General features: G+C 46.0%; 2 protein-coding genes across 5 annotated transcripts in view; one reads left to right on the plus strand and one right to left on the minus strand.

The window, feature by feature from the left end:
- Window positions 1-1726, plus strand: part of LOC135910115 (uncharacterized) — an 18052-nt gene extending 16326 nt beyond the window's left edge. For 2 of the 3 annotated variants that reach the window (XM_065442159.1, XM_065442161.1), the window contains exons 8-9: window positions 118-368; window positions 1066-1726. In XM_065442159.1, coding sequence (XP_065298231.1) covers window positions 118-368; window positions 1066-1089 — 275 coding nt within the window. In that variant the 3' untranslated portion in view covers window positions 1090-1726. The remainder of the gene's footprint in view (window positions 1-117; window positions 369-1065) is intronic. The other variant, XM_065442160.1, reaches the window with a different exon arrangement.
- A 4539-nt stretch (window positions 1727-6265) lies between these two features.
- On the minus strand, window positions 6266-13031 carry LOC135910116 (uncharacterized). Of its 2 annotated transcripts, none has more exons than XM_065442163.1 (4): window positions 12988-13031; window positions 11314-11461; window positions 8691-8869; window positions 6266-6516 (listed from the first exon to the last, which is right to left on the minus strand). In XM_065442163.1, the coding sequence occupies exons 2-4, from the start codon at window positions 11446-11448 to the stop codon at window positions 6408-6410; spliced, it is 423 nt and encodes a 140-aa protein (XP_065298235.1). In that variant the 5' UTR covers window positions 11449-11461; window positions 12988-13031; the 3' UTR covers window positions 6266-6407. The 2 variants fall into 2 exon arrangements, with proteins under 2 accessions (XP_065298235.1, XP_065298234.1); XM_065442162.1 differs by having other exon boundaries at window positions 11314-11453; window positions 12988-13013.
- Window positions 13032-14740: the final 1709 nt, after the last annotated feature.

Genomic DNA, 14740 nt, shown 5'->3' on the forward strand with positions numbered 1-14740 from the left:
GCGCAAGGGCCAAGTGTGGCCAAAGAGCGCCAAGGCAGTGTCTGCAGCTCACTCTTGAAGTGACCCGCACGTAAACAAGTGCCACACGTCGCATTGCCACATGCCTGCGCACCACAGGTCGTATACCACGGCCAGGCTCGCATGAAGAAAATGAAGGCGCCGGAACTGGACATGGATTTGGGCGCCGAGTCGGCGCGTCGGGCCCAGGGTCCTCCGCTGGTGGCGTCCGTCGAGGTTCGCAGGGAGCGGCACCGCAGGCGGTATCTCGGCCGTGGGTACGCGCCGCCCGCGTTGAAGCCCACGCCGCAAGCACCGTCCTAGGTCGGGACCACGGCATGTTGCCCGAACGACAGCAATGGACACACGCGGTAGGTACTCAGCGCCGAGCATACGCTGGACCCTTTCGACGTATACTCGTGTCCTGTAGTCATCTAACGCATTGCTTTATTTACTCTGCATTTTTAACGCAAACAAAAAGAAAGAAAGAAATAATGGCATAAAGAGAAGAGCGGTTGGAAGTGTTCACATGGCTGAAAGTTTCCAATAGGAGCGATTCGTACGTGCTATTTTATAACGAAAACAGTGCTTCGAACGCGTCCAAAAAGGAGAAACAGGGGCTGTGACTTCAGTTTCTTGTCCCGTTCTTCTCGGATGAATAATGAGAGCGGGAAATTGCCGTAGCGGGTTGGTCTTGTGGCACTGTTCTTTAGGAGCCTCCCTTCCCCGCCGCCCCTCTAATCTCACCCTTGGGATGCGCTATCGATGCGACCATTCCCGAATCTGTTACTTCAAATGCTGAATTCATGCAATTGTTCTTTGTAGGTTTAAATTTAGACAGTGTTATTGGGCTAATAACGGTGTAGGTTGCAGCATGCAAAGGTAACCAACTAACTATTTACTGACTTACTAAGTAATTAATTATTCATTTATGTAGTTATTTACTTATTATTTACTTAACTGACCAACTAACTAAATTCCCGAATAAGTAACTATGCAAACAACCAAATAAATAAATAATAGAAGACATCCTTAATATGCCACTCTGCTTTCATTCGATTCATGCAGATGCAGCCAAGGGGTCGCCCTTAGCCGTCCATGCCCTTCATCGCACAACTCAAGATATTTTAATGTGAATTTTCAACTCTGCGTCCACCATTCTTGCAGCTCCTCCCGATAGCACCAATGGTGCTTCTGCAGTGTGTTTTGCAAGAAACCTTAGACGTAGGGCAATATTTATTTTTCCGCTATGTTAGAGATTGATCAGTTCTTGGAAGCTTTGATATTTGTTTACCATTGAATGGATTCTTACAAAAAGTGTGTGTGCCTGACTCTGGGTGCGACGTGTTCGATTGATGTCAGTCCTTCATGGAAAAATACACCAAGTATATTGTGTGGAGAATACTGCTGTGGGGGCACTGGACCTAAGCATTTGCGGCACTAGCTTTTTTTTTCTAACTCTGCACCTTCAGCCAAGGCGATGCCTTGCTGAACTCACAACTGTAAGTCAGTAAATAGCAGCGCGCATAACCTATAGCTTTGCGTACAACCCACGGAAAAAGTTGCAGCACACGCTTTGTACGTCAAATTTCGTCTCTCTTCTTTTCCTCACGAAGCTTCGTTTCGAACTTTTCCGACGCACCACTAGTCCATCTTATGCCATGATTACTGCTCAACTTCAATTGGATAGGCCTCTTAAGAACTGCTTTCGCCAAAAAAAAAAAGCTCGTGCTGCTTAGACAATATAGTGAAAGTTCATTTTATTTTTGCTTGAAACAGCCTTCCTGAACTGTACCGTTTTCTTCGCTACCTGACCAGCGTTTCTCGAGAAGCCTAACGTGGCTTCGGATGGACTGCATTCTGTATTTCTATTCTCAATAGGATCACTAAAATTGTAGCGATTGATTTCTTCTGAAAGGATGGTGCCTTTAACACTACTCTCATGTAAATTAAAGGTAAATTAAAAGAAGCATAGAATGAATTTGCACAGAACAACTAATATTTCAAAATTTCTTCTTCCTGGGCCAGTTGGTGCGGGTCTGGTAAGAATTGTTTTGGAACACAAACGGAGGCATACAGAGGAAAGGCACCGTTGGTCGTTAGATCGCTCCGTTGTATGCTTTCATTTTCGTCCCAAAACATTGTTTAGCGTTTCCTTTTTTTTATTTCTATTATCGCTCATTTCGAAGGAAAAGGTAGATCACTGTAGAAAAAAGTGAAGGCATTACTGCCATCTCTTAAATTTCAAGTTAAAGTCCCAACACCGGTGAGTCAAGTGGACGTCATGGATTTCAGAGTATTATCACGGTAGCAATTTTCGTCGTCATAATTGCAGTCGCCGTAGCCGTGACGATCCAAATCTGTTTCATGAAAACCAGCGTTACACGTTCATGCGTGCCGCATATTCTAAGTATTCAACCACCAAAGTTTGCTCGGACCAGGATTTAGGTCCTTTACCTAACGATTCCTGAGACGTTTTAAGATAACAGTGCACGAAAAAAGAAATTATGGGGTTTAACGTGCCAAACCCATTTTCTGATTATGAGGCACGCCTTAGTGGAGGACTCGGGAAATTTCGACCACCTGGGGATCTTTAACGTGCCCCTAAATCTAAGTACACGGGTGTTTTCGCCCCCATCGAAATGCAGCCGCCGTGGCCGGGATTCGATCCCGCGACTTCGTGCTCAGCAGCCAAACACCATAGCCACAGAGCAACCACGGTGGGTACAGTGCGCGAACAAACGTCGCTAAAAATAAGATTCACAGCGCATGGCTTTTACGTTAGGTTTTCTGAGACTAGCAAATGTTAGAAGCAGCAAACCTTATCAGTGCGCAAAGCAGGAAGTGGTTTTGTATTAAAGGCACAGCTTTACACGGGCAGCGTACTGCCGTTGTGCAAAGCCACTACAGACTCTACATAGCGTATTCAAGCTTTAAAGGGTGCCAGAAATTTCGGCGCACCCACGTATGCGGCGTCCAAGACAGTCGGACCCGCATAAGGTCCGAACACTGTCCAAGGAAGCCAAGCGTAACGCTGAACCCTCGCTATCACTTGTCTCTATCAGTGCTTCGCTCCTTGGCGAAACTGCCAACTTTTTTTTTTCGAGTGACTGTATATGGCTAGGGTTGCCTCTATTTCTCATGTTTATGGGTTAACCATATTATATATATATATCTATGTATATATATATATATATATATATATATATATATATATATATATATATATATATATATATATATATATATATATATATATATATATATATATATATATATATACATGTGTGTGTGTAGGGGAGCGCAGACACATTCCGGAGATACTCCAATAACGCACCCACCCATGGCGGAGGTGGAGAAGGCTTGAAGCACTGCGTTCCTAATAATAAAACTCATAATAGATAATACTGCACAAAATAAATAAATAAAGATGCATTGTTTCAAGTCGACTGGTTTACCGGAATCCTTTGTGAAACAGCACATGGACTTCAGGAGCTTGAGGCGCTGCCATGTGCGCAAAGGACAAAATGTATGTACAACTGCACACCCTTGATTCGCAAGAGAGCAATGCCACCGACTGTGGGGATGTCTGTGCCGTACAAACGAAAGACGGAATTGTGATGTTCGATGTCTATGTGTATCTCCAGGCACATCCAAGTGTGATACCGATAAGTTCTTGACCACGCACTTGGCATGGGTTAACCGTGACGATACTACCGCTGTAATAATCGTTGGACACTTCAACGTCGGGCATTTCAAAGCCAGACTAGAAGAAATGGTTCCCTCACTTTGCGTTGGAACAGTTTGAAGCGGCGCACCATTCGAAGTCACTCTGCTAGTCAACAACGGTCGCGCATAGATTTAACTTCGGCCAATAATCTACGGTTATAACCGAACCAATCAGTGCATATCACAGTAATCGCAAATCTGTCGTAACTACCATTACGAAATGATGGAAAATAATACACGTAGCCATGTCTAACCCAGTATGGTGTGCTACAGCTTCGCTGGTCGTCCATATTCCCAGAGCGGAACGCCTCCCGATATTTTTCTTCTACGCTGACCGTCGTAACGCAATATATGTTCACGAAACACAAGCTGTCTGTGGACGCATTAGAATAAAATGAAGTATCTCTTTCCCAGCAAAGAAGTTATGATGGCCTGAGAAGGCACTGTCTAAATGTACGGCATCAAAATGAAGTGGTGCGGGAACTTCGAGGCTGCGTCACGATTTGCTCTTTGTTTCAATGCGACAGCAATCATGCGAAAACTCGAGGCGTGTTTGTACTGTCGTGTTATCGACATCCCACGCGCGCGCCTCGTTTGAAAGGCTCCAGAGACACGCAGCCGACAAATGCCGGCGGTTTTTCCGTCTGTCTGATTTTATGCACCAACAAGGTTGAGACGTACACAACGAGGCTGCCGGCGTTTTTTTGTCGCTCTATAGCGTTGCGACCCCGTCTAATATTCGCACCAGTATTCGTTTCACGTGCTGCGTAACGCCTTGTTGCTCCCCGCGTAATTCAACAACACTGCGCAAAAAGAGCGAGCGCCGCGCTTTACTTTGCCACTATTTTCAGGCTTCGCTTTCGGGTGCCACTGCCCATATTTTTAAAGCGAAAACTTTACTAACCTCATCGAGCAAAGTTTCGCCGTCGCCGCGAATATGACTCATTTGACCGCAGCTGTGCCGTAGCCTTGGCAACGCACCACGTGACTCGCCGCGCCGAGCTCCCGTGAAACCGCGCGCGCTAGCCGCCGCCTGACCACGTGACTCGCCGCGCGTCTGGCTAAGAGGAGCACCGCACTCGGCTAGTCAGTGCGAGCTTGGCCAAAGCCACCTTTCTAGGTGGCTTTGGCTTGGCTTGGCCGTGAATCAGCTGGAGGCCGGGCCGTCTTGTGTGAGCGTTGCACGGGATCGAGGGGCTTTGAGCCGTCGTCTCCAAGCGGCGTCTGACCACCCAGTGGATGTCTCCCGGCGAGCTTCTTCACTGGAGAGTGTCCGGAATGCAACAGGCGTCGCACCGTCATGATCGGTGTAGCAACAGCGTTCGCTACTTGTCCGTTTGTGCTTCAACACTGCGCATGTTCGCGGTGTCACTTAGCATATCTAGCACTTGTGCCTTCCCTGTGGCACAACGAGCACCGCACCACCGAACGATGCGTGTTCGGTGGCGCGAACAAGCCACTGACCTAGGCACAGCCGTCATACCTGGCTAAACTGTGATTGTATAGTTAAGTATAATAATTAAAGCTAAATAAAAAGTTAGTGAAGTGAAACCAAGACTTAACCAGACGAAACCAAGCTTTCGCTTTGCATATATCCAGGGTTAGCTGAGCTAAGCCGTAGCCAATTTTCTTTTCCGTTTTTTTTTAATTTGGTGGGGTGAGGGGGTTCCTTTGCCTTATCAAGCCTTCTGACATGGAAACAGTTGTTTTCTTGCTATTGTAAAGTCGTGTTTTACTATTGCAATTCATCCTATCTTCATTTTAAATGTCTTTATTTCGGCATCTAATAGGCGAAGCTTCGCGGCAGAAAAGGGGTGCCACATGGGGGAGGGGGACCGGTGCTCTCTTCTTCATCGAGGTGGAGTGTACCGAGGTCGGCTCAGCAAAAGGAGACCAGGCCCTTCCTTTTCCCTGAAAAAGTCCAGAAAAGCACGCCAAAGCTGGAGTGAGTCCTTGGGCCCGATGTGCGATGGTGGGTCGAGCGACTCCTGCAGAGTGCCATGGCGGCTCCCGCCCAGGGAGTGTAGTGTCCTTTTACGGATCGCGTATAAAGCAGAGCAGCGACATAGATGATGTTCGGCCGTACCTCTGGCCGGGCATGATGGGCACTTAGGGCTCGGGTATGAGTGCGGGTTTATGAGGTGTAGCCTTGGTGGTGACAGAAGCTGGCCGGTCAGGGCTCGGCGAACAAGAACCGTCTCTATCCTGCGAAATGTCCAGGATTGGCAGCGTTCATCCTATTTTTTTTTCTTTTCGGTGTACCTACGTTGCTGACGCTGATTTACCTGTTTTCAGGTTGATGATAATCCGTAAACCTAGCCAGTTTTCACTTCCACAGTTGTCTCCCTAACGAAGAAATCGCTTATTACGGAGGCGTGTCGACATGCTTCTCTCTCAATGGGACTTGGTTGCGGAAAGGAAAAGTCTAAATAGGTGTTATCTCTCGAAGATATTTTTTGGAAGCCTAGATACCTGCGCTTGTGCGAGAGACGACACAAGTTTATTCGTAAACTCAAGAGTGATAGTATAAAGACAAGTGTTCGGGTGGCGCAAAAATATTTTACTGTAGTACATCATAAGAACGATGAGATTCATGTTGCTGACACGTGCACAGTGGTCAGTGTGAGCGGTGGCGCCCACTAATGCGTGGGCGCGTAGACGAACCAGCGTCATCAGCGCGATTAGATGGACCAGGTTTCGTTCAGGGCTTCAGTTGCAGTAAAAGTGGTGTTCGAGTCCAAGGTTGGTGCATCTGAAGTCGCGTTAATTGGTTCCCGTGTTGCCTTGTAGCTGCACACACAAAGCAATATAGGGACTCTCTTTGGCAGAAACAAATATGTTCAAATGAAAAAAAAAGGAGTCGCAGGGTCACCCGTAAGACGAAACATTGATAGCGATAGCGAGGCATTGGACAAGTACACCAAGTGATATTCGTAGTTTCATCCTCCTTAAGAATTGGCTAAACATTCGGTGACTATAGTAAAATCAACAAACATGGTGTCGCTGCACACAGGCAAACAAGTACATACCTGATTCGATGACTACCAACACTGACTGTCGCAATTTTGGCATGATGAGCAGTGCAGACAGAGGGAAGCGAACGCTCCTGTTGTCTCTCGCTTCAGCGAGTCTCCTAAACTGGAGATTTCGCCACCTCAAGTCCCATTTGCACGGGAAGACACCGCGCACGCAGCTACCAGCTATGTCTAGTAAATACATTTTGTACACTTTGTACTGCACAGCACATATATTCTTCGCATGGCAATGCTTGTAGTGCTCCAGTTATATACTTCCGAGCTATTGAGCGTTTTTGGAGACCATGTGTCTATGAAGCTGATAGTTTTTCGTCGTATTTACACCTCAAAAATTGCATCTTGATGCGACAAATGCCTGTCTTGAATGAAATAGGTGGAATATTGGGCTACTCTGAGAGCTCTTGTCACGGCATTTGATCTTTCAAAGGCAAATCCAAGATGCTATGTAAAATATGGCTCAATTGAAACACATAGTCATATAAACATTAGATTAATTGCTTTTCTATCGGTTCCACGCACAGCGATCTTAAGTAAACTGGAAAGTTGTTCGTTTCACAGGAGATGTCGAAGCTAAAGATGAAACCTTTGCCCATGACAAGACGGGGCATTGGGATTATGGAGATTAGACTCTTGACTGTAATATTCCTCAGTTGAGGTCTTGGCGTTGAGTTTTTGGCCCAATTATATATAAACAAGTAAATCTAAACTAATTAAATAAATAAACTGAATTTAAACAGCAAATGTCCAAACTAGACTCGAACTACCAGCTGGCCTACTCTTACTATATTAACGAGAAGCGATCCTACACCACCTGAATGTTGGAATTGTATTTTGATTTCTATAACCTGCCCAGAAAAAAAAAGCGATACATGCTGTCTATAGCCTGCACACTGTGTTCAGCACGGTTAACTACGCTGTTCGTTGTCTACATTACATAATGTCTAACTCCACACAATTTCGATAATTTCTGTGCATAACCAACTTTATTTTCGGTCCACTGGTGCCGCCATCCTTGGCTGTAATTTAACAATATATATAAATACATTTTCTGCACGGTCATGGCTTTTACTCCAGCGTGACGCAGTGAGAAGACATGGGTGACAATTTCTCATGCAGAGCCACTTTACCGTGAACGGGTTGTTACCACTAGAAAACGCCCACGTAAAAAAAACAAAAAAACGATGGCAGCGTGTCAAGACACACATAAAAGTAGTCTATAAAAGATCTCCAAATAAAAGATGTTAGGGCACTGTAAATCGCATAGAGTTTCTCACTATACCACCTAGAGGGTAATCTGGCACCACCGTCTATGGGAGTTTCTTAAGGGGGCACCGTGCCGTCATGGGATTGACGGTATATGTGTCTGCGAGGCTCGTGTTGGCTGGTGTTGTAAGGGGTTTCGTCTAAAACGTGGATATGGCTACGCAAATAACGCGTTCTCAATGTAAAATATTCAAAAAATGTTTCCATTCACGCATATTACATCTTTACTCACCCACGATGCATGGCCAAGCGAAGAAAAGCAAGAACAGACGACCAACTGTTTCGAAGCGAGCGCTAACCTTGTCGTCTGTCCTCCAACTTTAGCGGCCCGCTGTTACTTTTTACGTAACATGTAGTCGTACACACAATAACAAGTTCTCATAGTTAAACAACACATGTTTTCGCGTAATAATAAAGCTAAAACAGCTTTTCACGTGCTGTTCTAGTAGAAAATGAATCATTGTGACAGACGGAACGGTACTTGCCAAGCGCGTCTTCAAGGTGTCCTGTCTCTACGAGAACGATGCCAATCCGAAGTCACAATATACCAGCATTCCCATGCATATCACAGCGCAGCAGCGCCAGCTTTCCCTCTAGGTAATGTAGTAGAGAAACTCTATGGCAAATCGGCCTTGCCACCGATGTTGATTGCACGTGCGTGCTTACTAGAAGATTGAGGTTTGCTCCCTCATGGCGGCACTCGATTCGTCAGCGATGTCGGCGATCGCGAGCGAGCGCATGCGGATAAATATCACCGCTGTGGCGGTGCTGAAGACGAGCAACATGAGTCCACCGAGCGTGAGCATGAGTCGGGTGTCCCAGGTGCCAGGGCTCCGTGGCGGAGGCTGCAAGCCGCGGCCGGCGCCGCAGGTATGCAAAGAACACGGAGTGATTTATTAATCGCGGATGCGCGAGACCAAATGCCAATCAGATATTGGTCAAATGCCAATCATATGGTCATGCCAAGATATGGTGCCAAGAAATGCCAAGATATGGTCAAATGCCAATCAGATATTGCCAGAAGCGAATTGAATTTAGAATGCTTTGTGACCAGCGCTGCAATACTGAGCAGCTGTTCTTGCCGCTATTATGAAGTAATGTTCGCATCGTAGTATTGTTACGTTGGCAAGTTGCTTTTATCGCGTTACACGTTATGAAGACTCCCTTATTAAAAGAACGAACGGATCATCAGGAACACATGAGTTGTTCGATCGCACAAGCACGACCTTCAGTCGATAAAGCCTGCCTCACTGAGGGATGAAGCCTGTTCCTGTGCGTAACTTCGCGTGTTTTACACCTACCATGGCCACCAGCATACAAGCTATCGTACCTTCAATAAATTTTTATTACTGACTTTTCACAGTTGAGGATTCAGTAGTATTACAAAACTTTTCTACGGTAATTGCGCACATATCGAATGGCAACTATTTGATTCCAGCACCCAATCCGATAGGAGAATATTAGTTTCCTTATAGGAAAGTTTCGAAACCCACCGTGGTTGCTCAGTGGCAATGGTGTTGGGCTGTTGAGCACGAGGTCGCGGGATCGAATCCCGGCCACGGCGGTCGCATTTCGATGGGGGCGAAATGCGAAAACAACCGTGTACTTAGATTTAGGTGCGCGTTAAAGAACCCCAGGTAGTCAAAATTTCCGGAGTCCTCCACTACGGCGTGCCTCATAATCATAAAGTGCTTTTGGCACGTAAAACCCCATAATTTAAAAAAAAAGGGTTTCGAATATATCTGTCCATCCCTAAAATTTAATTTCGCGTTAGCACTGAGATGTCGATTTCGACCCGTGCTTCTGCGCTTATTAAAGGTGTGGGACCTCAAAAACATGTCGAAAACGCGCACGCGAGGCTTAAGGTACTTCAATTAATTCGGTACAGTAACTTTGGTACAGACATTTCTGTTTAGCTTTCCAGAACGCGATAATGTCCTGACGTCATGTCACAGCAGGGGGTCACGTGGGGGTGCGCTATCTTGACTTTTTGACACTCGCTCCGACGCTGCTACACCGGGCCTCGCAAGGAGTAGCAGCGTATAATGTGACCGAGTGACCTGCTCCCATGCGACCAGCTATTGCGTCATGACGTCACAATACCGACGCTTACAGGGAAGAAAAACTGAAACTGGTGTTATAAACCCGTTAGATGACAATATGTGCACCGCCTCGATGATTGCCACCGTTGTTTTCTGCTTATATACGGGAACATTATTCACTCTCCCCTTCCTCTTCAGATAAAGAAAGTGAAGTATGAAATATTACTTACAACGCGTATTTTTGCGTGATAATCAGTAACTTTCGCGCTCGCTACATCGCCTGTCGTTTCGGGCCGTAGGCTGTCCGCCATTGCAAGCAAACGGAGTGGAAGCCTGGATGTGACGTTATAGGTGCTCACTGGCTCTTCTCCGCCAACGCCCGGTGGTGAATGCTGTTGGCAACGTAGTTCGCCGGGTGAAATTTCTAGGCGAGACAGGCGTCAGATTTGGTCGACACCGGGAGTCTGGAACTGTCTGGCGCTCGCCGCCGGACGAAGTTCGTCGCTTGCAAGCCGGTTTTTCGCCATATGTAGTTCACGCTTAATTGAAGCAATATTTTTTTTTCACATTCTATTATCACGTAAAACACGCCACTCCCTGTACACGATGCGATGCTTTAAAAGATGCTGAATCATACTCTTGCAAGCACTGCCATATACACCGGCCGCCTGTCAGCCCGGCTGATCAACACCCCCGCTAATTTGCACCTGTGGCTCTGCCTGACGGATGCAGAGCCCGGATTATCCAACGTTGTCGCAGGCCCTTAATCGCGGAAAACTTTCGGAGACAATGATCGAGGCGAAAGCTACGTCTTACAAAAAAAAGGGCGTCTTACAAAAAGTCCCATATTGTCGTCCACATGAGCTAGAGCCGGGCAAAAGTGAACGTAAACATTTCAAAATAGGACAACGTACATCATTGATTGCTAATTTTCAACTATTTCTTCTGCATTTCTTCGTCTCGTTTGTGTAAATGCGATACCATCGAAGGTGGAAGCCACGCCGACTCAGCATCTCTTCCAAAATGTAAATGCGGTGCTGTAGTGTAATATAGCACTGTCAAATGTTGTCACAGTACTAGGCGCGATAAGACATGTGCGGAAGCTCCGCCCCTGTAGCTTTCTCTTCAGTGCCACACAAAATAGACCGCGACCACAGTTGGCACGGTAACTAACAGTGAGCGTTAACGATGGATCAAAGCACCCGATTGGTTCGCAAACTAGCGTACGCCAGCTCCGCTCAACGTACTTCAGGTAAATCTTCTGTCCTGAGGGGCTCCATCACAAGCGCACCATACTCTCCCATAGTGTAGCGAGGCAGGTCGTACCGGAGGGCCCCCGGCTGCTGATATTCCGGCGAGAAAGCGTCGTCGCTCCGAGACATCTGTCCTGGATTTCTCGAGTCAGTAAGACCAAGCGGAAGAAGAACAAGCAACCATGCAGAAGTAGGTGAAAGACATCTCGGGCTTCATAAAGCGTGCTAGTACATTGCCTCACTACAATATGAAAAATCTAAAAAAGAAAAAAGTATTATCACAGAAAGTTGCTTGGGAAGCCAGGAAAGGACGTATTCTCTTCATGCGTAACAATATTTATGACGTCACGGCCGGTGACGCCACATTGAACTCGCATCTGCCGGCCATGACGTCATGAATATCTATGGCGCCTGCTCGGCCTAGTTAAACTGGAAATCATGTGATATTTGGGACTGCTAATTTGTTGGGGTAAATTAAGAGCTTGCCCCAGTAAAGCCTATAAAAAAATGTTCGCCATTCTCAGGGCGCCTCAAATAATTCAGTATAATCCTTTTCCTACTGCCCTTTTCGGTTACGTTTCCCAGGTATTCACCGCATCATGCCGTGAAGACGCAAAACGTGGTGACGCAGTAGCAGGACATTGAACGTATGGAACCTCACGTATGAGGTAGCTGTAGCGCCATAGTAGACGACCGAGTGGGAGTGAGTGCCGAAACCTCGCAGTGTCCTGCTCGCGCTTTACTACCTTGCGCCTAATGACGTCACGACGCAGTAGAAAGTAACCCAAAACTAGCTGTAGAAAAGCTGTCGTGATAGATTATTTATGGCGCTCTTATGTTTGCGAGTCTTGTTTTTCCAACCTTTAGCAATCCCGGGACTTCACAAAAATGAAGAGTCGAGAATATAATGTCGGTACTCGTTTAACTTGTTAGCGGTAAACATGGACTGCATTGAATTTGATTAAAACACGTTGGCGGGCTAGTTGGTGAGAATCCATGATATAGTGCACTTCTTTCGACGTCCTCGTTCAATGGTGCGTATACAGTCTATCGTGGATTGAATTTCAAATGAGGCAAATACTCAATTCAGTATGGTTCAAGAATGTTTACTGGACCTGAGCTGCCCAAGCGCAAAAAAAAGAAGCAAACGTTTTGTGGACGTCACGCTAGCGTACTTGTACTGGAGCTGCAGTTCAAAAGATATTGCACTTCGATCTCAAATTTTTCTTCTAATAAACAAGCTATGGCCGCGAAGTTAACGAAGGAAGGGTTTTGAAAGGTCACTTTATCAATCAAAAATAATTTAACGTTTATATTTAGTGCTGCTTTACATGTATAAAGTGTGTGAGCAGGAAAGCTGTCAACGCAATGCTCACTTTGCTTGACCATTCGAGCGCCCAGATGGGAAAAGTAAACTTTACTTAAGAAACAAAAATTATTTTCAGCCTTAACAAATTTACACTTAGATCTATGTCATCTGCGCAGATGTTCATGTGCTAAGTCCTACACTGCTTACAAACAAGACACCTCACGCATTCATCTGGTGAAATAACCTCAGAATCGGTATAGCTAGCGCTCCGCTGAATGCTTTGAGAGATACGGAAGTGACACTGCGGTCATTACTGAATACCATATTTGTACGCAATGAGGTAACAGAAACGCACTTACGGTGCCTAGAGTGTGGTCTTCTTCTTTGTCTTTCTTGCGCGGCACATTATCCCCATCAATGCAGATTTTTAAAAAAATCTGTTCAACTATACAGTGAAATCACGGATAGCAGTATATTACAGTCAGTGCAAGTTATTCGCGAAGTTATTAGCTCCGACGCCATCTTCTGATCTCCACACTTATGTTAGCTTGTCTCATTATGAAGCATTCTGTTTTAAGCACAATCTCTCTGCACAGACCCGAGGATGTGCGACGCGTTTAAGTAACTGAATTAGTGCTCCGTTTTCGTTCCGGTGCATTCCTATCCTTCTTACCCCGCCATACTCTTGAGGTGGCCAGAATTTCGCGGTTTGCGCATGTTCCGGAGCCGTTTGCCAATCTGTCACTCACAGTATTTTTCACGCATAAAATAATGATGAAAATAACAATTCTGTGGAAACTAAAGTAAGACGACGTCGAGAAAGCCCCGACTATTTTTAAACTGTTGATTCAGGGAGTTGGTCAATCTCCAAACACGTTCAACTAGATGCTTGGTTATGCGCAAAGTGCTTATAGCCGTTATTTGATGGCCGGCTAAAGTGTCCTCGCACTATACGGGGCTGGACTTCTGAGTTTGGAGGTATTGAGACGTGGTGGACTTGTATACAAAGGAGTACTCACTTTCTACTTTGCATCAGCAGCGTGCTTTTCCGCCGTCCGCGCATTAATTAGAGTTCTCCGGTGCCGCCGTCACCGACTGAGCAACACAGCTTTGGTAACCACGCTTGTACCCTTCTTCAGAGGCTTCATCGGTGCTGCAAGTTCTAAAGGTTAGTTTGCCAAGAAAATATGCATTTGCTTTTTTCTTCTTTTTTTTTTCAGGGACGGCTGGAGACAGTGAGAGGTTGGATGCCTATGATGTGTTTATGTACTGTGAGCGGAGGAAGCGAGCGGAAAGAGTGGAAAACGTTTAATTTGGCAAATGTACAAAGCACTGTCACATTGTACGAGGCTGAACAACCCCGGCTCTCCGCTCTTGTTCGGCAAAACGTTCAACGGCCCCCAGGGTTGCTTGACCTGGTTCCCGAATACAGCTATGTTTAGAGCTGAAGCTCACAGTCCGTAAAGCCAAGCCGTCCCTGGGTAATGTAACGGTTTTGCTTCAACTCTATTCCTTTTCGCGATTTCTCATCCGAGCTGTCCTTTATCATCGGTAACGGCCGTGCGGGAACGGCAATTGTAAACAAAGGAGCAGAATCGAGTGAAAGCAATGCTGAAGTTTTTTAGCGACCTGGTGTTGAGGCCGATGAAAGAAAATGTCTGTCTGCACTCTTAGGCAAAGTTACACGCTTTAGGGTGCATCTCTGCCACACAACGAGAATCGTCATCTGCCTTGCTTGCGTTTCCTTTTTTTTGAAACACCGCGCCCGACACTTTCCTGTCGGGAACGCTACGTCATGCTGATAACGCGCATGCCATTCGTTACTGGAAAGTACTGGGCTCGCCGCGTTAAAGAAAGGAAATTTGGACAAGACAGATGACGGTTATTGAGGTGGCAAAATGGTGTAATATTGCTTAAGAGTGTATAGGCAGCCAGTTTGAATAAGTGCCTAATTTATTCCCAAGGAAAGCAACAAATGAATTATAAACCGTACATGTGTAGGCTCTGTACTATTCCTTCATAACCCTTGCCACCTGCAGAATGTACTAAACAATCTAAAGACAGTAATAATCAGGGTCTACTAAGGTCATGGCTGGATATGTCTGAAGATTA

Source organism: Dermacentor albipictus, chromosome 7 (genome assembly GCF_038994185.2).
Source record: "Dermacentor albipictus isolate Rhodes 1998 colony chromosome 7, USDA_Dalb.pri_finalv2, whole genome shotgun sequence".
In the NCBI taxonomy this organism is placed as follows: domain Eukaryota; kingdom Metazoa; phylum Arthropoda; class Arachnida; order Ixodida; family Ixodidae; genus Dermacentor; species Dermacentor albipictus.

Coding starts and splice junctions, on each gene's coding strand:
- LOC135910116 (XM_065442163.1), bottom strand. CDS start 11,448: ATGTCTCGGAGCGACGACGCTTTCTCGCCGGAATATCAGCAGCCGGGG. Junction 8,870..11,313: donor GGACAGAAGATTTACCTGAA/GTACGTTGAGCG, acceptor CGCGGCTTGCAG/CCTCCGCCACGGAGCCCTGG. Junction 6,517..8,690: donor GAGCAAACCTCAATCTTCTA/GTAAGCACGCAC, acceptor TTGTGTGTGCAG/CTACAAGGCAACACGGGAAC.